The sequence below is a fragment of the Ovis aries genome, chromosome 1 (assembly GCF_016772045.2).
Source record: "Ovis aries strain OAR_USU_Benz2616 breed Rambouillet chromosome 1, ARS-UI_Ramb_v3.0, whole genome shotgun sequence".
NCBI classification, from domain to species: domain Eukaryota; kingdom Metazoa; phylum Chordata; class Mammalia; order Artiodactyla; family Bovidae; genus Ovis; species Ovis aries.
The window spans coordinates 278,314,662-278,333,404 of NC_056054.1; the positions used below are offsets into that span (position 1 = coordinate 278,314,662).

General features: G+C 52.1%; 1 protein-coding gene across 16 annotated transcripts in view; it reads left to right on the forward strand.

The window, feature by feature from the left end:
• KAT2B (lysine acetyltransferase 2B) overlaps positions 1 to 18,743 on the forward strand; it is a 112,512-nt gene that overhangs the window by 41,487 nt on the left and 52,282 nt on the right. For all 16 annotated transcript variants that reach the window (XR_009598584.1, XM_060406810.1, XM_060406771.1 and 13 more), the window contains one exon: positions 15,596 to 15,741. Coding sequence is in view for 15 of the 16 variants with exons in the window: in XM_060406771.1 (XP_060262754.1) it covers positions 15,596 to 15,741 (146 nt within the window). In the remaining variant the exon portion in view is untranslated. The remainder of the gene's footprint in view (positions 1 to 15,595; positions 15,742 to 18,743) is intronic.

Genomic DNA, 18,743 nt, shown 5'->3' on the forward strand with positions numbered 1-18,743 from the left:
ACCAATTAACGTTTAAAAACAGAGTTCTTTCTTATTTAGCTGAGCAGATTGTCTCCTTTGGGCACACAGGAATGCCCAAAGGCAGAAACAGCCTTTCTTGAAGAAAAGCTGACCTTGTTCCCTTTTATATTTCTTAACAAGCTGTGAAAACAAATACCCTTACTGTACCATACATAATTGAGAATGGGGAAAAGGGTACACATCCTTTATCCTGACAAACTCATGCCGGAAAGTTAACCTAACTGTAAATTGGATACGCCTTCAGATTAAAAGGGCAGCTATTAGAGCCATATTCACGGTACTGAAAAACTAAAACAGCCTAAATATCCCAGTGGAAGAGGTCCTTGCTTGAATTATGAAATTCATTGTTCAGTTCAGTCGCTCAGTTGTGTCTGACTCTTTGCTACCCCATGAATCGCGGCACGCCAGGCCTCCCTGTCCATCACCATCTCCCGGAGTTCACTCAGACTCACGTCCATCGAGTCCGTGATGCCATCCAGCCATCTCATCCTGGGTTGTCCCCTTCTCCTCCTGCCCCCAATCCCTCCTAGCATCAGAGTCTTTTCCAATGAGTCAACTCTTCACATGAGGTGGCCAAAGTACTGGAGTTTCAGCTTCAGCATCATTCCTTCCAAAGAAATCCCAGGACTGATCTCCTTCAGAATGGACTGGTTAGATCTCCTTGCAGTCCAAGGGACTCTCAAGAGTCTTCTCCAACACTACAGTTCAAAAGCATCAATTCTTTGGCGCTCAGCCTTCTTCACAGTCCAACTCTCACATCCATACATGACCACAGGAAAAACCATAGCCTTGACTAGACGGACCTTAGTCAGCAAAGTAATATCTCTGCTTTTTAATATGCTGTCTAGGTTGGTCGTAACTTTCCTTCCAAGGAGTAAGTGTCTTTTAATTTCATGGCTGCAATCACCATCTGCAGTGATTTTAGGGCCCCCAAAAATAAAGTCTGACTGTGGCTATTAACAAAAGATGTATTTTGCAACATACAAAGACATTCTTAACATATTGTTAATGAAAAAAGCAGGCCAGAAAGCAGCTTAATTGAAGGTTTTATGATTTTGGACAAAATGGCAAGATCCACCAGCCTAAGTTCAAATCCCAGCTCAACAACCAGTAGCTGTAAACTGGGACGTATTATTTAATTTGCTTGGATCTCCAGTTTTTCAGTTCTGAAATGGAGTCAGTGGTAGTATTTACCTCATGGAAGTGTTTGAGGGGTAAATGAATTAACGCCAATCAAAATTTTAGCATAGTACCTGGCGGAAAATTCGTTATTACTCTTACTGGAGTTCTTTCCTTCAGACAATGGATGGGAACTCTGTTCAGTTTAAATGAGAAAACCATGTTTGTAAGAAGGGTACTGGTTGCTTTCACAAGCTGGGGACAGAGGAATGCGGAGTCAGTCGTGTCTTGGGATCCCAGCTGCAGGAGTTCAAGGTTCTCCGTCCAGGACCCTGTATGATTCCCGTCCACTACCTTGAGAAGACTCTTGAGAGTCCTTTGAACTGCAGGGAGATCACACCAGTCAAGTCTAAAGGAAATCAGCTCTAAATATTCATTGGAAGGACTGATGCTGATGCTTTGGCCACCCTAGGCAAAGAGCTGACTCATTGGGAAAGACCCTGATACTGGGAAAGACTGAAGGCCAAAGGAGTGGGCAGCAGAGCGTGAGACGGTTGGATGGCATCACCGACTCGGTGGACAGGAGTCTGAGCGAACTCCAGGAGGAAGTGAAGGACAGGAGCTAGGTGTGCTGCAGTCCCCGGGGTTGCAGAGAGTGGGACGCACTCAGGGGCTGACCAGCAGCCACTGCCCAAACCCCGCCCCCCCCCCCCCCCCCACCCCCCGCCCTCCTGTTGGGAATTTAAGTCTTCAGAGGAGGGGCTACGTCATACAGGTATCCACTTGCCCAGCCCAGAGTTTCACCCTCCCACTGAGAACCACCGGGAAGGTGGCCCTTCTTGAAGGGGGCCCCCGCCTGGAGAGCAGCCCCGTGCATCAGCTGACTTCATCAGGCTGGAGGCTGTGCTACACGTTTCAGTCAACAGACGGGGATGGTCCCGAGGATGTATGTCGAGTTGCTGAGGTGGTTTTCTCAGGGCGCTGGGGTTGTGGGCATTTAAAACTATTTTCCCTCTTCCTTCCTTCTGCGCTCCAGTCGGTCGCTTCCTTAAAATTGAAACGTCTGCACATTTTCAAGCACTCTTGGGATCATCACCAGAATGCTGGAGCTTGTTTATTTGTCCTGGTGTCAGAATCCTGACACCAGGAAGCTTCCTCTTTCAGAAGGAGGACTATGCCCCCCTCCCTCCTCCCTACTTTAAAAGAAAACTTTTTATTGTGGAAACTTTCATGTATACATAAAGGAAGGAAGAACCATTTAATATAATAAACAGCCTTGTATCCGTCACCCAGCTTTAACAATGATTAACATATGACAGTTTCCCTCTCCCCCTTTTTTGGGCCAGAGCATTTTCTTTTAAGCAAGACATCTTTTCTTCCTGCAGATTGCTTCTTTTCCTTTATGGTTTCTCTGTCTTTGGCGGCGCTGGGTCTTCGTCGCTGTGTGCGGGTCTCTGCAGCTGTGCTGAGCGGGGCTGCCCTGCGGAGTGTGGGCTGCCACTGTGCAGCCTCTCCATTGCCGAGCGTGGGCTCTAGGCTCACGGCGGCAGTAGTTGCTGCCGCATGCAGGATCTTCCTGGGCCGGGCATGGAACCCGGGTCCCCTGCATTGGCAGGCGGGTTTTTGTCCTGTCCCTCCAGGGAAGCCCCCGATTACTTCTTAAGTATTAACAGCAGTGTAGGGGGTCAGGGCGTCACGTGGGCATGAACCCTCAACAGCCTTCCCATCTGTGTGCACGGAACTGTTCTCACAGTCGCTATTCTGAGCCTGGGAATTTGGACCCGACAATACGTGCATTGCTCTCAGACCTGTCAAAACAGCATCCAGGCTCGCCGATTGAAGGGTCTGCTCTGCTGAGTTGCCGCTGGGTGTCCTTCGGTTCAGCCAGACAGTCTTTCGACAGTGAGCTCTGGTTTCACACGGTCTCTTGACAGTGACTCGCATCCCGGGCGTCCGTGGCCTGCCTTAATTTGATACTCTGTGTCTCCTGGGTGTAAATCGCAGGGCCCACGGTCTGACGTTTGGTCGGGAGTTAGAAGCAACTCTAGGCCTGGCTGGGCAGTTTACCCGCCCCCTAACCGCTTTGCTCTTTAGAATCTTCACCACAGACTGGAAATGTCTCCGTCTTTGTTAATGTTACCGCCACTTGCTACGTTTGTCTAATGAGCACTTGAATTGTAGCTGCTCCAAATTGAGATGAGCTGTAGACCAAGTGAGAAAAAGTGAGATGCTTCATTAATTTTGATTACATGGTGAAATGATATTTTGGATATATTTGGTTAATAAAATACATAACTATTCTTCAAATTAATCTCACCTGTTTATTTTTTCTTTAATATTGCTACTTGAAAACTTAAAATCACGTGTCTAGCGTTATGTTTCTGTTGGATAGCATAGGCCTAGAACATTCTACTCCATTCTCTGAAATTATTTGATATCTGGGACTGTTATAATTACATACAAAGTTTGACAGAGGGTCCTAACAGAGCACTTCAGTTGGCCCAAACACATCTCCTCACCTTAGTATTAATCAGAGTTTCTTGTTTTGGGACTGCTTGTTTCAGTGGCAGCCTCCTTCTATGACCAGGACATGAGGAAACACCCGTTGTTGCCACGACACAACTGGGGTTTCTGTTGTCTTTTGGAGTCCGTTGTTATGAACTGTGCTGAGGCGTACTGCTTAATAAGTTTGAGTAGGGATAATGTTTTGCAGTTTCGTGGAGATTTCTTATTGTTTTGCTTTTTAATTTATTTATCTTTGGCTGAGCTGAGTCTTCCTTGCTGTGTGGGCCTTCCTCCAGTGTCTGAGCAGGGGCCCCTCTCCAGCTGTGATGCTCAGGCCTCGCACTGGGGTGGCGTCTCCTGTTGCCGAGCGCCATCCCTAGAGCAGGGCTCAGTAGTTGGGGCTCCTGAGCTCAGTCACCTTGCAGTATGTGCGGTCCTCCCAGACCAGGACTGAAGACCACGGCGCCATCAGGGAAGCCCCTGATTGTTCTTTTAATGTCATCAGATTTTCCTGATACATACGTGTAGTTAAACATCAAAAAAGTGGAAACTGGTGTTTCCTGGGTTTGACCTGGGTTTGATCCCTGGGAAGATCCCCTGGAGAAGGGAAGGGCTGCCCACTCCAGTATTCTGGCCTGGAGAATTCCGTGGACTGTGTAGTCCATGGAATTGCAAAGAGTCGGACACAACTGAGTGACTTTCATTTCCACCTGTGGTTATCTCTGCTTACCTGCTTATTTACGGTAGAAACTTTCCAAGCAAAGTAAAGACCAGCATTAACAATAATACCAGGCTTGTTTCTTGGACAGTATGAAGTGTCTCAGCACGCATCTTACCACCAGCGTTTTTCTGATGGACCGTTGAAGCTGAACCTGGCCTTTGTACCCCAACATCAAATTAAATCTCGGAAACTTTTGGAGATTTGGGGATTTTGGAAATTTTGGAGAGTTTTGGGTGAAGTAGCAGAGAATAGCTTTATTGGTTTGTCAGGCAAAAGGGGACACAGCAGGCTAATGCCCTAAAACCTGTGTGTTTCCACCTGGCAGGTAGCGCAGAGCTTCACAGTAATGGTTCAGAGGGGGCATCAGCTGGAGGACCTCCTTCCGACTGGTTGGTGGCGAGGTCATCGGTAGTCAGCATCAAAAGCCTGGTTCCAGCTGCTCCGGGGTTTGCGTGCTTATGGGCAGCAAGCAGCTAACTTCTCCTACGTGGTGGGGGTTTCATAGCTGAAAGCTGCTCAGAGTCACTGCTGTGTACTGTGTGAGGGGTCCCGGGACCCTGCCTCAAGGCCGCCTTCTTTCTTACTGCGCCTCCCTGGTCTCGTGTCCCCTCCCTTCCCTGCCTAGCAGCTGTTTGAACCTGCTCTTTGGAATTTCTGGAAGATCATGGAGGAGGAATGAAACCTGTTCCCTGCCAGCGAGAGATGGGGGCACAGGAAGGCTCTCCTGCCCGGGAGCCTCACAGGGTCCTGCCTGGAATCACAGGGGATTCCAGCCCTCCTCTGTGTTCCCACCACATCGCGAGCCCCCCATCTCCTGGTCACCCCCGGGCCCCGTGTACATGTGTCCCTGGCAGACGCCGCATGACGGACCCTCGGGCCCAGCCAGACACGGACACAGCCACCTGGGCCAAGTCTGCTAATGCCTCTCGGGGAGGGGCCCCAGGTTTTCTGTACTCCTTCTCCATGGCCTCAGAGTTGTCGGGAGCTGTGAGTCTGTGGCAGGATTCAGGGATAAAGCTGGCAGCATTTTGTGCCCACTTAGTGTATCATTACTTTCCCAGTGCCCTGGGGTCCTGAAGTCCTGGGATTGCTTTGAGCCCCTGGGGTCCTGAAGTCCTGGGATTGCTCTGAGCACCTGGGGTCCTGAAGTCCTGGGGGCTCTCTCTGAGCCCCCAGGGTCCTGAAGTCCTGGGGGCTCTCTCTGAGCCCCTGGGGTCCTGAAGTCCTGGGATTGCTTTGAGCCCCTGGGGTCCTGAAGTCCTGGGATCGCTCTGAGCCCCCAGGGTCCTGAAGTCCTGGGATTGCTCTGAGCACCTGGGGTCCTGAAGTCCTGGGGGATCTCTCTGAGCCCCCAGGGTCCTGAAGTCCTGGGGGCTCTCTCTGAGCCCCCAGGGTCCTGAAGTCCTGGGGGATTGCTCTGAGCGCCCCTCGCACCAGCTGGCCCTATGCTACACCTGCTGCAGCACCGGGAGCTGAGTCTCCTCTTGCACACCTGGCTTCCCACACAGGCATGCGTGTGCGAACTCAGTCGTGTCCTCGCAGCCTAATCCGGGCATGTTCTTCTGCTTCAGCCCTCTGGGCGCCTTTTCCTCTCAGGACGGAGCCCCCTGGGCTGACTGTGTGAGGGTCAGGTGCCTGCCGGCCCGTCCTCCCCTCTGCCTTGCACGTGGAGGCACACAGCACCGGCCTCGCCCTTCGTCCTTCCCTGCGGGGGAGCCTGACTCGCCTCTGCGTCCTGGCTGACCCAGCCCTTGGCACAGAGAATCCAGGCCTCCCTGTCGCTGTACTGCAGCAGCGCTCCCCTTATTTAACTGTGGTTCTCTAACCCTTGGTGCTTTTCTATGCTGGATGGACATGAAGGCAAAATAAGACCAGGAGCTGCTGTGGCTCAGATCATGAGCTCCTTATCGCCAAATTCACACTGAGATTGAAGAGAGTGGAGAAAACCACTAGACCATTCAGGTATGACCTAAATCAAATCCCTTATGATTATACAGTGGAAGTGAGAAATAGATTTAAGGGACTAGAGCTGATAAACAGAGTGCCTGATGAACTATGGATGGAGGTTCATGACACTGTACAGGAGACAGGAAGCAAGACCATCCCCAAGAAAAAGAAATGCAAAAAAGCAAAATGGTTGTCTGAGGAGGCCTTACAAATAGCTGAGAAAAGAAGAGATGCTAAAGGCAAAGGAGAAAAGGAAAGATATTCCCATTTGAATGGAGAGTTCCAAAGAATAGCATGGAGAGATAAGAAAGCTTTCCTCAGCGATCAATGCAAAGAAATAGAGGAAAACAACAGACTGGGAAAGACTAGAGATCTCTTCAAGGAAATAAGAGATACCAAGGGAACATTTCATGCAAAGATGGGCTCGATAAAGGACAGAAATGGTATGGACCTAACAGAAGCAGAAGATATTAAGAGGAGGTGGCAAGAAAACACAGAACTGTACAAAAAAGATCTTCATGACCCCGATAATCACGATGGTGTGATCACTCACCTAGAGCCAGACATCCTGGAATGGGAACTCAAGTGGGCCTTAGAAAGCATCACAACGAACAAAGCTAGTGGAGGTGATGGCATTCCAGTTGAGCTGTTTCAAATCCTGAAAGATGATGCTGTGAAAGTGCTGCACTCAATATGCCAGCAAATTTGGAAAACTCAGCAGTGGCCACAGGACTGGAAAAGGTCAGTTTTCATTCCACTCGCAAAGAAAGGCAATGCCAGAGAATGCTCGAACTGCTACACAATTGCACTCATCTCACATGCCAGTAAAGTAATGCTCAAAATTCTCCAAGCCAGGCTTCAGCAATACGTGAACCATGAACTTCCTGATGTTCAAGCTGATTTTGGAAAAGGCAGAGGAACCAGAGATCAAATTGCCAACATCTGCTGGATCATTGAAAAAGCAAGAGAGTTCCAGAAAAACATCAATTTCTGATTTATTGACTATGCCAAAGCCTTTGACTGTGTGGATCACAATAAACTGTGGAAAATTCTGAAGGAGATGGGAATACCAGACCACCTGACCTGCCTCTTGAGAAGCCTGTATGCAGGTCAGGAAGCAACAGTTAGAACTGGACATGGAACAACAGACTGGTTCCACACAGGAAAAGGAGTATGTCAAGGCTGGATATTGTCACCCTGCTTATTTAACTTCTATGCAGAGTACATCATGAGAAATGCTGGGCTGGAGGAAGCACAAGCTGGAATCAAGATTGCCAGGAGAAATCACAATAACTTCATATATGCAGATGACACCACCCTTATGGCAGAAAATGAAGAAGAACTAAAGAGCCTCTTGATGAAAGTGAAAGAGGAGAGTGGAAAAGTTGGCTTAAAGCTCAACGTTCAGAAAACTAAGATCATGGCATCCTGTCCCATCACTTCATGGCAAATAGATGGGAAACAGTGGCTGACTTTATATTTCTGGACTCCAAAATCACTGCAGATGGTGATTGCAGCCATGAAATTAAAAGACGCTTACTCCTTGGAAGGAAAGTTACGACCAACCTAGACAGCATATTAAAAAGCAGAGACATTACTTTGCCAACAAAGGTCTGTCTAGTCAAGGCTATGGTTTTTCCTGTGGTCATGTATGGATGTGAGAATTGGACTATAAAGAAAGCTGAGCGCCGAAGAATTGAGGCTTTGAACTGTGGTGCTGGAGAAGACTCTTGAGAGTCCCTTGGACTGGGAGGAGACCCATCCTAAAGGAGATCAGTCCTGGGTGTTCATTGGAAGGACTGATGTTGAAGCTGAAACTTCAGTACTTTGGCCACCTGATGTGAAGAGCTGACTCATCTGAAAAGACTCTGATGCTGGGAAAGATTGAGAGCAAGAGGAGAAGGGGATGACAGAGGATGAGATGGTTGGATGGCATCACTGACTCGATTGACATGGGTTTGGGTGGACTCCGGGAGTTGGTGATGGACAGGGAGGCCTGGCATGCTGTGGTTCATGGGGTTACAAAGAGTCGGACACGACTGAGCGACTGAACTGAACTGACATGAAGGGGATTGAGTTTTTCCCTAGTTCCTGGTATGTTTAGTTCCTTGGGCATCACTGGATTTGTTTCTTCATTGCTAAAATATCCATTGCATTCGGGGTCACTAAAAAGATGGTTGGTGGCATTTATTCACAGAGGGATTTTCATGGTTCATGATCGGTACCTGTTCTGTGCAGAGCGGTAGCTGCCAGCCACGTGTGACTGATGACCGGACTTGAAACGTGGCTGTTCCAGTTGAAACGTGCTGCCCGTGGAAAATGCAGACCAGTCCTGAAGACGGAATGTGAGATATTTTAATGTTGAGTGTGCATCGAAATAATTTGGTATCCCCATGGAAGGAGGAGCCTGGTAGGCTGCAGTCCATGGGGTCGTGAAGAGTTGGACACGACTGAGCGACTTCCCTTTCACTTCTCGCTTTCCTGCATTGGAGAAGGAAATGGCAGCCCCCTCCAGTGTTCTTGCCTGGAGAATCCCAGGGGCGGGGGAGCCTGGTGGGCTGCCGTCTATGGGGTCGCACAGGGTCGCACAGGTCTGAAGCGACGCAGCCGCAGCGGCAGGTTAGGTGCAGCGTGTTGGCCTCCCCCGTTTCTTTTCTCGCTCACGGATGTGGCTCCTGGGGCTCCTGGTGGTCCAGAGGCGGGACTGCTGCTTCCACCGCAGGGGCAGGAGTTCAGCCCCTGGCTGGGGAGCAAAGGTCCTGCAGACTGTGTGGTTCGGCCAGATTTTTTTAAATTAAAATGTTTCTTGAACACCTATTGTTAAAAAATGCTAAAGTGGTTGCTAGAATATTTATATGTGGTTAAATGTGGTTCTTGGGCTTCCCTGGCGGCTCAGCTGGTAAAGAATTTGAACCCTGGGTCAGGAAAATCCCTTAGAGCAGGGAATAGCAAGCCACTCCAGTATTCTTCCCTGGAGAATTCCATGGGCAGAGGAGCCTGACAGGCTACAGTCTGTGGGTTCGCAACGCCTGACACACACAGACACACACCCATCCACAGACATGGCTCACATGGTCCTTTGCCTGAGCTCTCTAGAGGGTTCTTACTCTTAAATGACCCTTTTTGTCCCTTCCAGATGTGAGGTTACTGAAGATGAGACCACATTTATCTTTCAGACTCTTTGATTTATTTTTTTTTACTGAGGCATCTCACCATGAAGGCGTACCACGTCGTGCTAGTTTTTGGCGTGCAGTAGAGTGATCCGGTTGTCCGTCTAGCTGCCTACCCACCCATCCATCCGTCTCTGTAGTATTGCGGATTCTTTTCCGTTACAGGAAACTATTAAATTACGAGCCTTTTGCGCGTGGTCGGAATCTGTCATTGAAGGACTTCATTTGATCTCTTCCAGCCTTGACCTCAGATTTCCACGAACCGAATGCGTATTTGAGCCCCTTTCGGATCCCCCAGATGCCGTGCCGCTGGCTTTCTCTCCGGTCCAGAGGAGAGAGCCGTGCTCTGGCCCCGCCGCAGGGCCTGGGACTGGGCTGCCCCAGGAAGAGGAGGGGCTGACTGGGGGCCGCGGCTGGAGGCGCGAAGGTCAGGGTCCCGGCCAGGCGCGGTGCTGGGGTCCCTAGCGGGTGGCTGTGGCCCCCTGGCGTCTGCGGTCTGACCTACTGCGCGGTGGCGGCCCCGCCGGGAGATGCATGGCGGTCAGCCTGCCGTCCCGGATGCGCCTCCGCCCTCCGCGCGCGGTGGGTGCTGCGGGCCCACCACTGCAGGGAGTGAGCCCGCCCCAAGCTGGGGTGCCCATTCTTGGGTAATCATGTGGATGCTTTGTACCAGGATCTTGGACGATGGTTTGAAATGAAGGCAGGGTCCTTTATGTTTGGTTATCAAATTCCAGGTGGAAGAAAGATTTTTTTAGAAAAACTTTTATTTGGAAGTGTTTTCAAACTTACCGGAAAGTGGTGAGCATAGCAGCAAGGAGTGTCCTGCGTGCCTTCTGCCCGGATGGGCCTGTTGGTCACAGTCTGCCCTGCTTGCTTGGCCCCGTGTCTCATATGCGTGTGGACACGCCCACACTCAGGTATCACGCGTGAGTTTGTGTGTGTGTGTGTCTGTATGCATCATACCTTTTCCTGGGTCACGTGAGAATAAGATGCATTTACATCATGGCTTTTTCCTCTTGAAATACTTAAGTATACGGTTTCTAAAAATCAGGACAGTCTTTCATATAAAGGTTTTTTTGTTGCCTTTTTGCCTGTGCTGCGCTGCTTGCAGGATCCTCATTGCCAGCCCCCCCCACCCCCCCCTCTGGACTGCCAGGGGATTCCCGTGTACTCTTTTACATAAGCTCAGTTTAGTTACCAGCTTCAGTAAATATTAGCCTTGATGTAATACTTAATCCAGTGCTTACTTGTTCTCTAATTTTAGAGTTGACCCAAAAATGTCTTTTAGAGCTTTTTCCCTCTCCATTAAGCACCCAGCAGGCTAGGATCACATCCGTATTTAATTGTCACGTGAAGGCCAGACAGAGTCTCCTCTCCTCAACACGTCCAGAAGCTTCTGACAGCAGACGCACAGGATTTTCTGCTCAGCCCTCCCGCAGAGCCCAGCGGGGCGTCTAGCGGCTTAATTCCAGTTCTGCCTGCCTGTGATCAGCGCAGGCCCCATAAGGTCCGCGGTCTGCACTCCCTTCAGATGCTGATCCCGAGTTCAGGTATCGCCCGTCTTTCCCGCTGGCCAGCTGTAAACTGGAGGCTCCTACTCCCGGGCTTTGATCACTTTGCAGAGTGGCTTATAGAGCCCAGGAAAGCAGGCACTAGATTCCCGGTGTTTTCATAAAAGGATGCAAGTCAGGAACAGCGACGGAGAAGCCGGAGCAGGGTGGGGAGTAGGGTGGGGAGCATGGTGGTGATTAGCTCAGCCTCCAGAGCCTCTCCCCTCCCGAGGTGGGGGTTCCAACCCTCTCCTCTCTGTGCTTCTGTGCAAAAGCCACTCACACAATCAGGTGCGGCGGGAACGGTCTTTATGAATAACAGCAGACGCTCATTCACCTCTGTTGTTGCCGTCACTTGTGCAAGTCCAGGAGTTTAGGAGCACTTTGCTAAGAAAGGGGACATAGGTCAGCGTCGCTGCACGCCTCTCCCGTCTGCTCTGATGTGGACGGCTCCTCCTCCCCACCACCCTCCTGCTTTTTGTCTTTTATGATATTGATGTTTTGGTGGAGGAATGTTTTCCATTTTAAGACTAAACCTGTTAAAAGCTGGGAGAAAATGCATTTTTGTCATCTTTTGATTCTATGGGAAAGACCTTTGCAAGCAAGACCTTGAAGAAAGGCCAGACTTTTCTGAAAAATGTAAAATTCCTGCATAACCACAAGCCAACAAATAAAACCCCCAGCCAATCTGGGAGGACAGACAGAAAAAGACCCACATCCTAGAAAAGCAGGCAGAGGACCTGAATACGTAGCACACAAAAGAACAAACGCAAGTGTCCAGGGACAGGGGAAACCATCCAGGGCATCCAGTGAGCGCAGATCACCGCAGGGGGAGCTCGGGCTGGCTTTCAGAAGACTGACCGAGGGAGCAGACGCTCCGCTGTTGGCCAGTGTGGGGGAAGGGCTCTGTCTCAGCGCTCCTGTGGTGGACTGGGGCGGACCTTACTGGGAGGATAAATTAGGGGGCGTCTATCAAAACTTTAAAAGCATTGACTCTGTTATGAGGTCTGTGGCCGAATTACCTGTTGTAGACTTGTGCGGTGTAGTATAGAGGCGCATCTCTTCAGAAAATACACTTCTGGCTCCTTAAAGTGAACTTCTTTGCGTCAAAAGGTTTCTTTGGAAAAGATTGAGTGTTTTTTTCTTCAGCAGTGAGTGAGTCTTTGGTTACACATGAGTTCAGTAAGTATTTGGCTTTTCAGTTAGAGTGACGTGCCTCCGGGTTTTGCATGGTGTGCGGCTGACTCTGGGCTCCCTGGCGCATCTGTCCAGTTTGCTCGTGCAGGCGTGCAGGCCCAGTCGCTCAGTCGTGTCCGACTCTTTGCAACCCCACGGGCTGTGGCCCGCCAGGCTCCTCTGTCCATGGGGTTGTCCAGGCAAGAGCACAGGGATCATGCTATGTAACGTCTCCTGCACTGGTGGGTGAGCTCTTCACCAGTCATTCTGGGAAGTCCCTAATCCTGCTCATCAGCCCCCAAGGGGCCATCTCTGGACTCAGTAGACGTGGGTCTGATGGGGACGGTCTCCCTCCCTCCCATGGTGACAGAGCACCCTGGGGGAAGGCTCGAGGTCCCTGTGATCAGAGGTGGGAGTGGGGAAGAATGTGGGGGTGCCCAGCTGTGTCTGGTGTGGGCACTGTGCCATGGAAGGGCAGTGAGGCAGTAAGTGCCAGGCTCCTTGGCTGGAGGGGCCGCCATTCGGAGGGTGACCTCAAGGACTCTTAAGTCCGAGGTCAAGTGTGTGGGGACGGTGGTCGTGCCCTGGTTGTTGGGGTGGGGAGGTGATGAGGGGTGCGGGGAATGATTGGGTTGGCATGGGGTTTAGCTGCTGATGTGGATTTGGTGAGAGAGAAAGCTGAGTGTAGGGTACTCAGAGACCGCAAGGGGCATTGGTGAGAGGGGCCCATAGCTGGAGAGCCTGAGAGCGTCACCAGGGCCCGCGCGCGCCCTGTGCCCTGCACAGTCGGCCAATGAGCCCCAGAGATGAGGCCTTGAGGCGAGGACTCTTTATTAGGGAAGTTGGCTGAGCTGGAGGAGAGCAGACTAGCGTCTCAAAATACCCATTTATGGATTTTGATGGATATGGATCCATATAAATTTATGGATCAGAGATGGAGGGGTAAGGAAACATAGTACAGAGACCATTTAATTCTTGCAAGCCTCAGGCAGGAGGATGCGTTCCTTTCTTTAGGGTCAGTCACTGGTGGGCAGGTTCATGGTACCTCCCTGTGAGCTAGACTGGAGCTCTTTAGTTTGAGAGAGGCAGAGGGGCAGGGGGTCATTCCCAGGTGGGCAGGCTCACGGTACCTCCCTGTGAGCGAAACTGGAGCTCTTTAGTTTAAGAGAGGCAGAGGGGCAGGGTTCTCAGGCCATTATGTACGATTATAACAAAAAGACAGGAGTTCAAGTCAGCCTGGAGTCAGAATTAACCCTCCAGGCTACTAAGTACTGAGGCCAGTGGTAGGCTGTCCGCTTTCTCGCTGTGGGGAAGCTTCTCTTTCTTGGCAGCTTGTCCAGAGCAGCTTTGTTTCTTCTCTGGTGGGTGGTCTACGCCCCCTGTTTTCATCTGATCTCCCCCCTCCACCTCTACCCATTATTCATTCTAGAAGTTTAACCCTTTCCGTGCACCGTCCTCTTTCTGCCTCCGCGTAGCCCCACCCCTGAGCTGCCCCTCCCTTCTTTCCGGAGGAGGATGCCAACCATCTCCGTCTTTGGCTGTGAGAGTCACCCCTGTCCAGCAGAGCCTCGCCCTCTGCCCTCTGGGAACCTGCTGTTTCGTCTCCGTGTTCCTGCATCGCCAGCTCTGGTTCTCTGCACCCTGGGTCACACAGAGCTGAAGGAGAGATTACGGATTCCCTCCTGGGTAGAGTCAGAAACAGGCAGACCTCCTCAGGTCTCCTGTCGTAAGCATTTAAATTTCCATCTAGCCTGCGCTTCACGATGTGCAGGAGGTGGTGCTGCCTGTCAACACAGGAAGCTTGGGGTGCAGGTTTGATCCCTGGGCTGGGAAGATGCCCCCGAGGAAGGCAGGGCAGCCCCACTCCGTGTTCTTGCCTGGAGAATCCATGGGCTGAGGAGCCCAGTGGGCTACAGTCCATAGGGTCGCAACTTAGCATGCCCTTGAAAAAGGCAAGGAAAGGCCTACCTCTGCTCTCCATAGTTGAGACTTTCTTTAGAAGTCATCTCAAGCACTTCTAGGTCCAAGGATTTTCAGCCAGCACACCAAGAGCTCTACCTCAAAGGATCACTCTTGCAGAGCTGCTGTCTGTCAGCCAGTGTAGCGACGGTTCTTGGAGACACAGACTGAGAGCCCTGGTGGGCTCTCAGTTGGCTTACCTCCGGAGACCCTCACGACCCCGAGAGACCCTCGCGGCCCCTGGTGACCCTCACGGCCCCTGGTGACCCTCACGACCCTGAGAGACCCTCGCGACCCCTGGTGACCCTCACGACCTCCGGAGACCCTCACGACCCCGAGAGACCCTCGCAGCCCCCGGAGACCCTCGTGACCCCCCATGACCCTCGTGGCCCCCGGTGACCCTCGCGACCCCGAGAGACCCTTGCAACCCCTGGTGACCCTCGCGGCCCCCGGTGACCCTCATGACCCCAAGAGACCCTCGCGATCTTGAGAGACCTCCAGAGACCCTTACGAGTGATGAGGACTTGAAGCGAATCAGCTAATTATCCAGAAAGCACATGTGTGCGTGCTTCAGGATTGGAGTCAGAGCTGCTCTGCCTTCAGACCTTGCGGGCTGACACTGGAGGAAACAGCGTTCCGTTTCAGCCTGTTTTCTCAGCCGTAGCACGGGGTCACTCAGACCTACCTCATGAGATATTTTGAGGATAAAATGTGTTCACCTTGAGAAGTGGACTGGATTTGGGTAGAAGAGAGGACCGGGGCATGGGAGGGGGGACAATGTGGATAGTTCACGTAACGATAGTGAGGCCACAGAAAGAGGCAGGGAAGGCGGTCTGGGGCGCGACCTTGGAGGATGCTGACTCGAGCGCAGATTGGCCTTAGGGTCTCGCTGTATAGACAGGGAGCTCTCAGTGTTCTCGGGGCTGAGGGACAGGGCTTCATTCAGATTTCACTGACACTTTTCCCGTCTTTCCTGAGATGTGGTGTTCTTGGCCACCAGAACCGTTCGCAGGATTTAGATCTAAACCCTTAGGAGTTTTGTTTCTGCACCCTCTGAACCCACGGTCCTCAGATCCTGGATCCAGGCTCCAGGGCCACAGGGTCCTCTTGGCCTGACGAGAGTTGGCTTCTAGAGGGACATGGCAGAATTTAACGTAAGTCAGTTTTGTGAGTAGACTTCAGTCTTATAGCACTTCAGAAAGTTCCTCTATTTACAGTGCAATCTGATGTATTGGTATTCCAGAAGGTTCCTGGGAGAGAATGTTCCAGACTGGGGCTTCCCTGCCAGGCCGGTGGCTGAGACTCCATGCTCGCAGTGCAGGGGCGTGGGTTTGGCCCTGGGTGGGGACTGGACCCCACAGGCGGAGAAGCCTGGCCGTAAGGAGGGGCGCGCCGTGCTCACTCGCACTGCTCCTTTCTGTCTGCAGCTGCTCACGTGTCGCACCTGGAGAACGTGTCCGAGGAGGAGATGAACAGACTGCTGGGGATCGTGCTGGATGTGGAGTACCTCTTTACCTGTGTCCACAGGGAAGAAGATGCCGACACCAAGCAGGTTTATTTCTACCTGTTCAAGGTGAGACGTCCACATCTGGAAAGGCTTGCTTTTCCCTTTGTCTGTCCAGATGCAGCAGGTCACGGGCAGCTGGCCCTGGGTCTGCGGAGGCGCGTTTCCCCAGAGGGGCTCCGCTGTGGGCACCGTGCTCGGAGCGCACCCCTCTCCCTGAGTGCCTCCTACGTGTCGGCCAAGTCGGGTATCTTTATGCTCATGGATTTCTTCCTATCGCCCCTCTGTTCATCCCTCCGTCCGTCCATTTGTCCATCCAAGCATGTGTCCAAGTGTCTGTCTGCCCATCTGACAAGGCCTTCTTTATCGGGTGCTCTTGTGGGCGTGAAGCCTGGGTCCCTGGGCAGCGAAGTCCTTGCCTTCGTGGAGTTTAGGTTTCAGTAGGAGAGGCAGGGACAGTCAGCAGGTCGGCAATATGCGGCCTGTGGTGGTGAGCGTGTGGTAAGCCTGCGACCCGAGCCCGCAGAGTGAGTGCGCGCCGCGTGGGCGGGCGGGGACTAGGGCCGGGGAGGCGTGGCACTGACTTCCCAAGTCAGCTAGGGAAGATGAGCTGCCAGCTGCCAGAGACGAGCGGGGGCCAGGGGCCGCCCCTGAAAAGGGCTGCGGAGGCGCCTTCTGGGCGGGGCGCGGTCACATGGTGTCAGATCCCCGGTGGGCGTGAAGCCCCCAGCCCAGCCCAGCGTGGGGGTCGCGTGTGGTCACACAGCATCGAGACCCCACCGTGGACGTGAAGCCCCCAGGCCAGCCCAGCGTCGGGGGGCGGGGTGCGTGTGCTCACAGAGCATCAAGACCCACGGTGGGCGTGAAGCCCCCAGCCCAGTGTGGGGGTCCCAGTGGCGGGGAGGCAGGAGGCCTGGCTGGATGGTGGCTGGACTCGGCGTCCTAAGTGCAGGAGCGAGGGCCACGGTCGGTGGCTCCCCACTCCCCGCCCCCTGCCTCCTCGGGGAGTGGCCTCAGCTCCAGAGGGGCCCAGTCTTGTCTCCGTAGATGTGGGCTGGGAAACAAGAAATTCAGGCCACCAAGAAGTAGATTCGCAAAGGTGGCTGACAGAAGGAATAATTTCAAAATCCCAAACCGAGCATTTCGGGCTCTGTAGACCATGCTGTATGGTGTGGCCCTTACAAGGACCTTAAAAACAAACCCGAGCCCTTCATGGGAGCTGACACCCGGCAGGCGTTTGTGTCTCCTCGCCAGGCTGGCCCCATTTCCTGTGACCGGGAGTCTCCTGGTTTGCTCTGGCAGCCAGGAATCTCAGGGCAGGGTTCCGACCCAGGTCCTGTCGCTTTGGGCTGGGGCAGGGAGTGCCTGAATTTGCCTGACACATAATTGTTCCTTTGCTTCTTCTGGTAACTTTTGTCTTTGAATGTAGTACTGGGAATATTTGGGGTCGATAGGGGCAAGAGTGGGAAAGGCGATTATATTTTTAAACATTGGAATCTTGTGGGGATTTTAACACCAAAAAGGTAAGTAATGGGGGGAGGGGGTGGAAGAGAGCACAGCTGTTAGCAGTCACCAGACTCCTCCAGGTGACTGCTTGTTGACATGACCGTGGGCCTGAGTCGTCTTGACCGAACCCCACCTTCTTCATGCTGTTTAGAGCGTTTTTGGAAAAAGCTCTCAGTTGGAGAAAAGCAACGTCCGCATGGCTGCGACTATGGCTTGTCTTGGAACTCAGCTCCCTGGTGGGTGGCTCCCCAGAGCCCTGCTGGAGGGGAAGGTTTCCGTCCTGCTGACCTCCGCTCAGTTCCGTTTAGAACCACCGAAGAGGCAGAAAATACTGCTCTGCCTTTTTTCCCTCTCTCATCTTTTCCAGTGCGTGTATATTTGCTCCTGAGAACAAAACCCAAAGTATTAAGCATCCTCCCCTCCCCTCCCCCAGAGTCACTCGTTGGGCAAGTGTGTAAAAAATCATCCGTTTCTTCCTAGCTTTGGAAAAGCAGTTCCTGTGTCCCCTACCTCTCTAAGTTAAACTGCAGTTACACATTTTAGTGCATTTTGGAAACTTTTGCCCTAGATGTTGAAAATGAACTCTGAAAAGCTGCTTTCTGAAGCTGATTTCGCCCTGGAGCCCGTCGGTGTGGTGCCGGAGCACAGCTGGCTGCTTCCAGGCCTGGCTGCATCCCTTAGTGACGCGACCTCGGCCAGGTCGAGCTGTTTCCTTATCTGTAAAGTGTAGATCGAGATGCGTGTGTGGCTGAGTTCTCTCGCTGGTCACCCGAAACTACCACAGCACTGTTAATCAGCTGCACCAAAGATTGAAAGTGTAGACCGTGACACGACAGCACTTCCCTCCAAAGGCTGTGAGGAGGGTTCATGAGGTGGCTCAGGCAGAGCTGCAGAGGTGCTTGGCAAGTAAGGGGCCCAGTGTCGCTGCTGCTGCCGCCGCCATTTTATGTTCAGTATTTGCCGGTGTAATCCCAGCTCCGTCCTGTTTTAAGACAAGGAAGCTAAGACTCAGCATCTCCCCTATTCATCCAAATTGAAACCCCCAGTGGGTCAGTTTTCCAAATGATTTTAACTGGGGAAAAAAAAGTAGACAGCCCAAATTATTTGTATCTAAATGTGATGATCAGTCTTTAGATATCCTTAGAAACATATAACAGCTTATCATTATGGTACCTTTATTTTTGTAAAGATGGCATGTATGATACCCTGAAAGGATCAGCAAATGCTCAGTGTGAGTAATTGATACGGCACCTCTAGAAGAGCTGAGGTCTTCGTCAGACCCAGCCCGGGGGGAACACAGGGTGGCCTCCCACCTCGGGCGGCATCCTCTGTTTCCTCCTGGGAGAAGGTTTGCCATGTTTTGTTTCTGTTGAAAAAGCAATCAGTAGAGAAAGGAGGGAAAGATGTAGGTCAATGCGTAATAAATACGTAGCACGTGGTGCGTGAATACCCGAGTGATTGCACGTGTGGCCTGTGGGAAGGGTTCTGGAAGGCTCACGCGGAGGTGGAAGGTGAAGAAGTTCAGCACCAAGCGGCGAAGGCCCGCCCCAGGCGAGTTTCCAGGT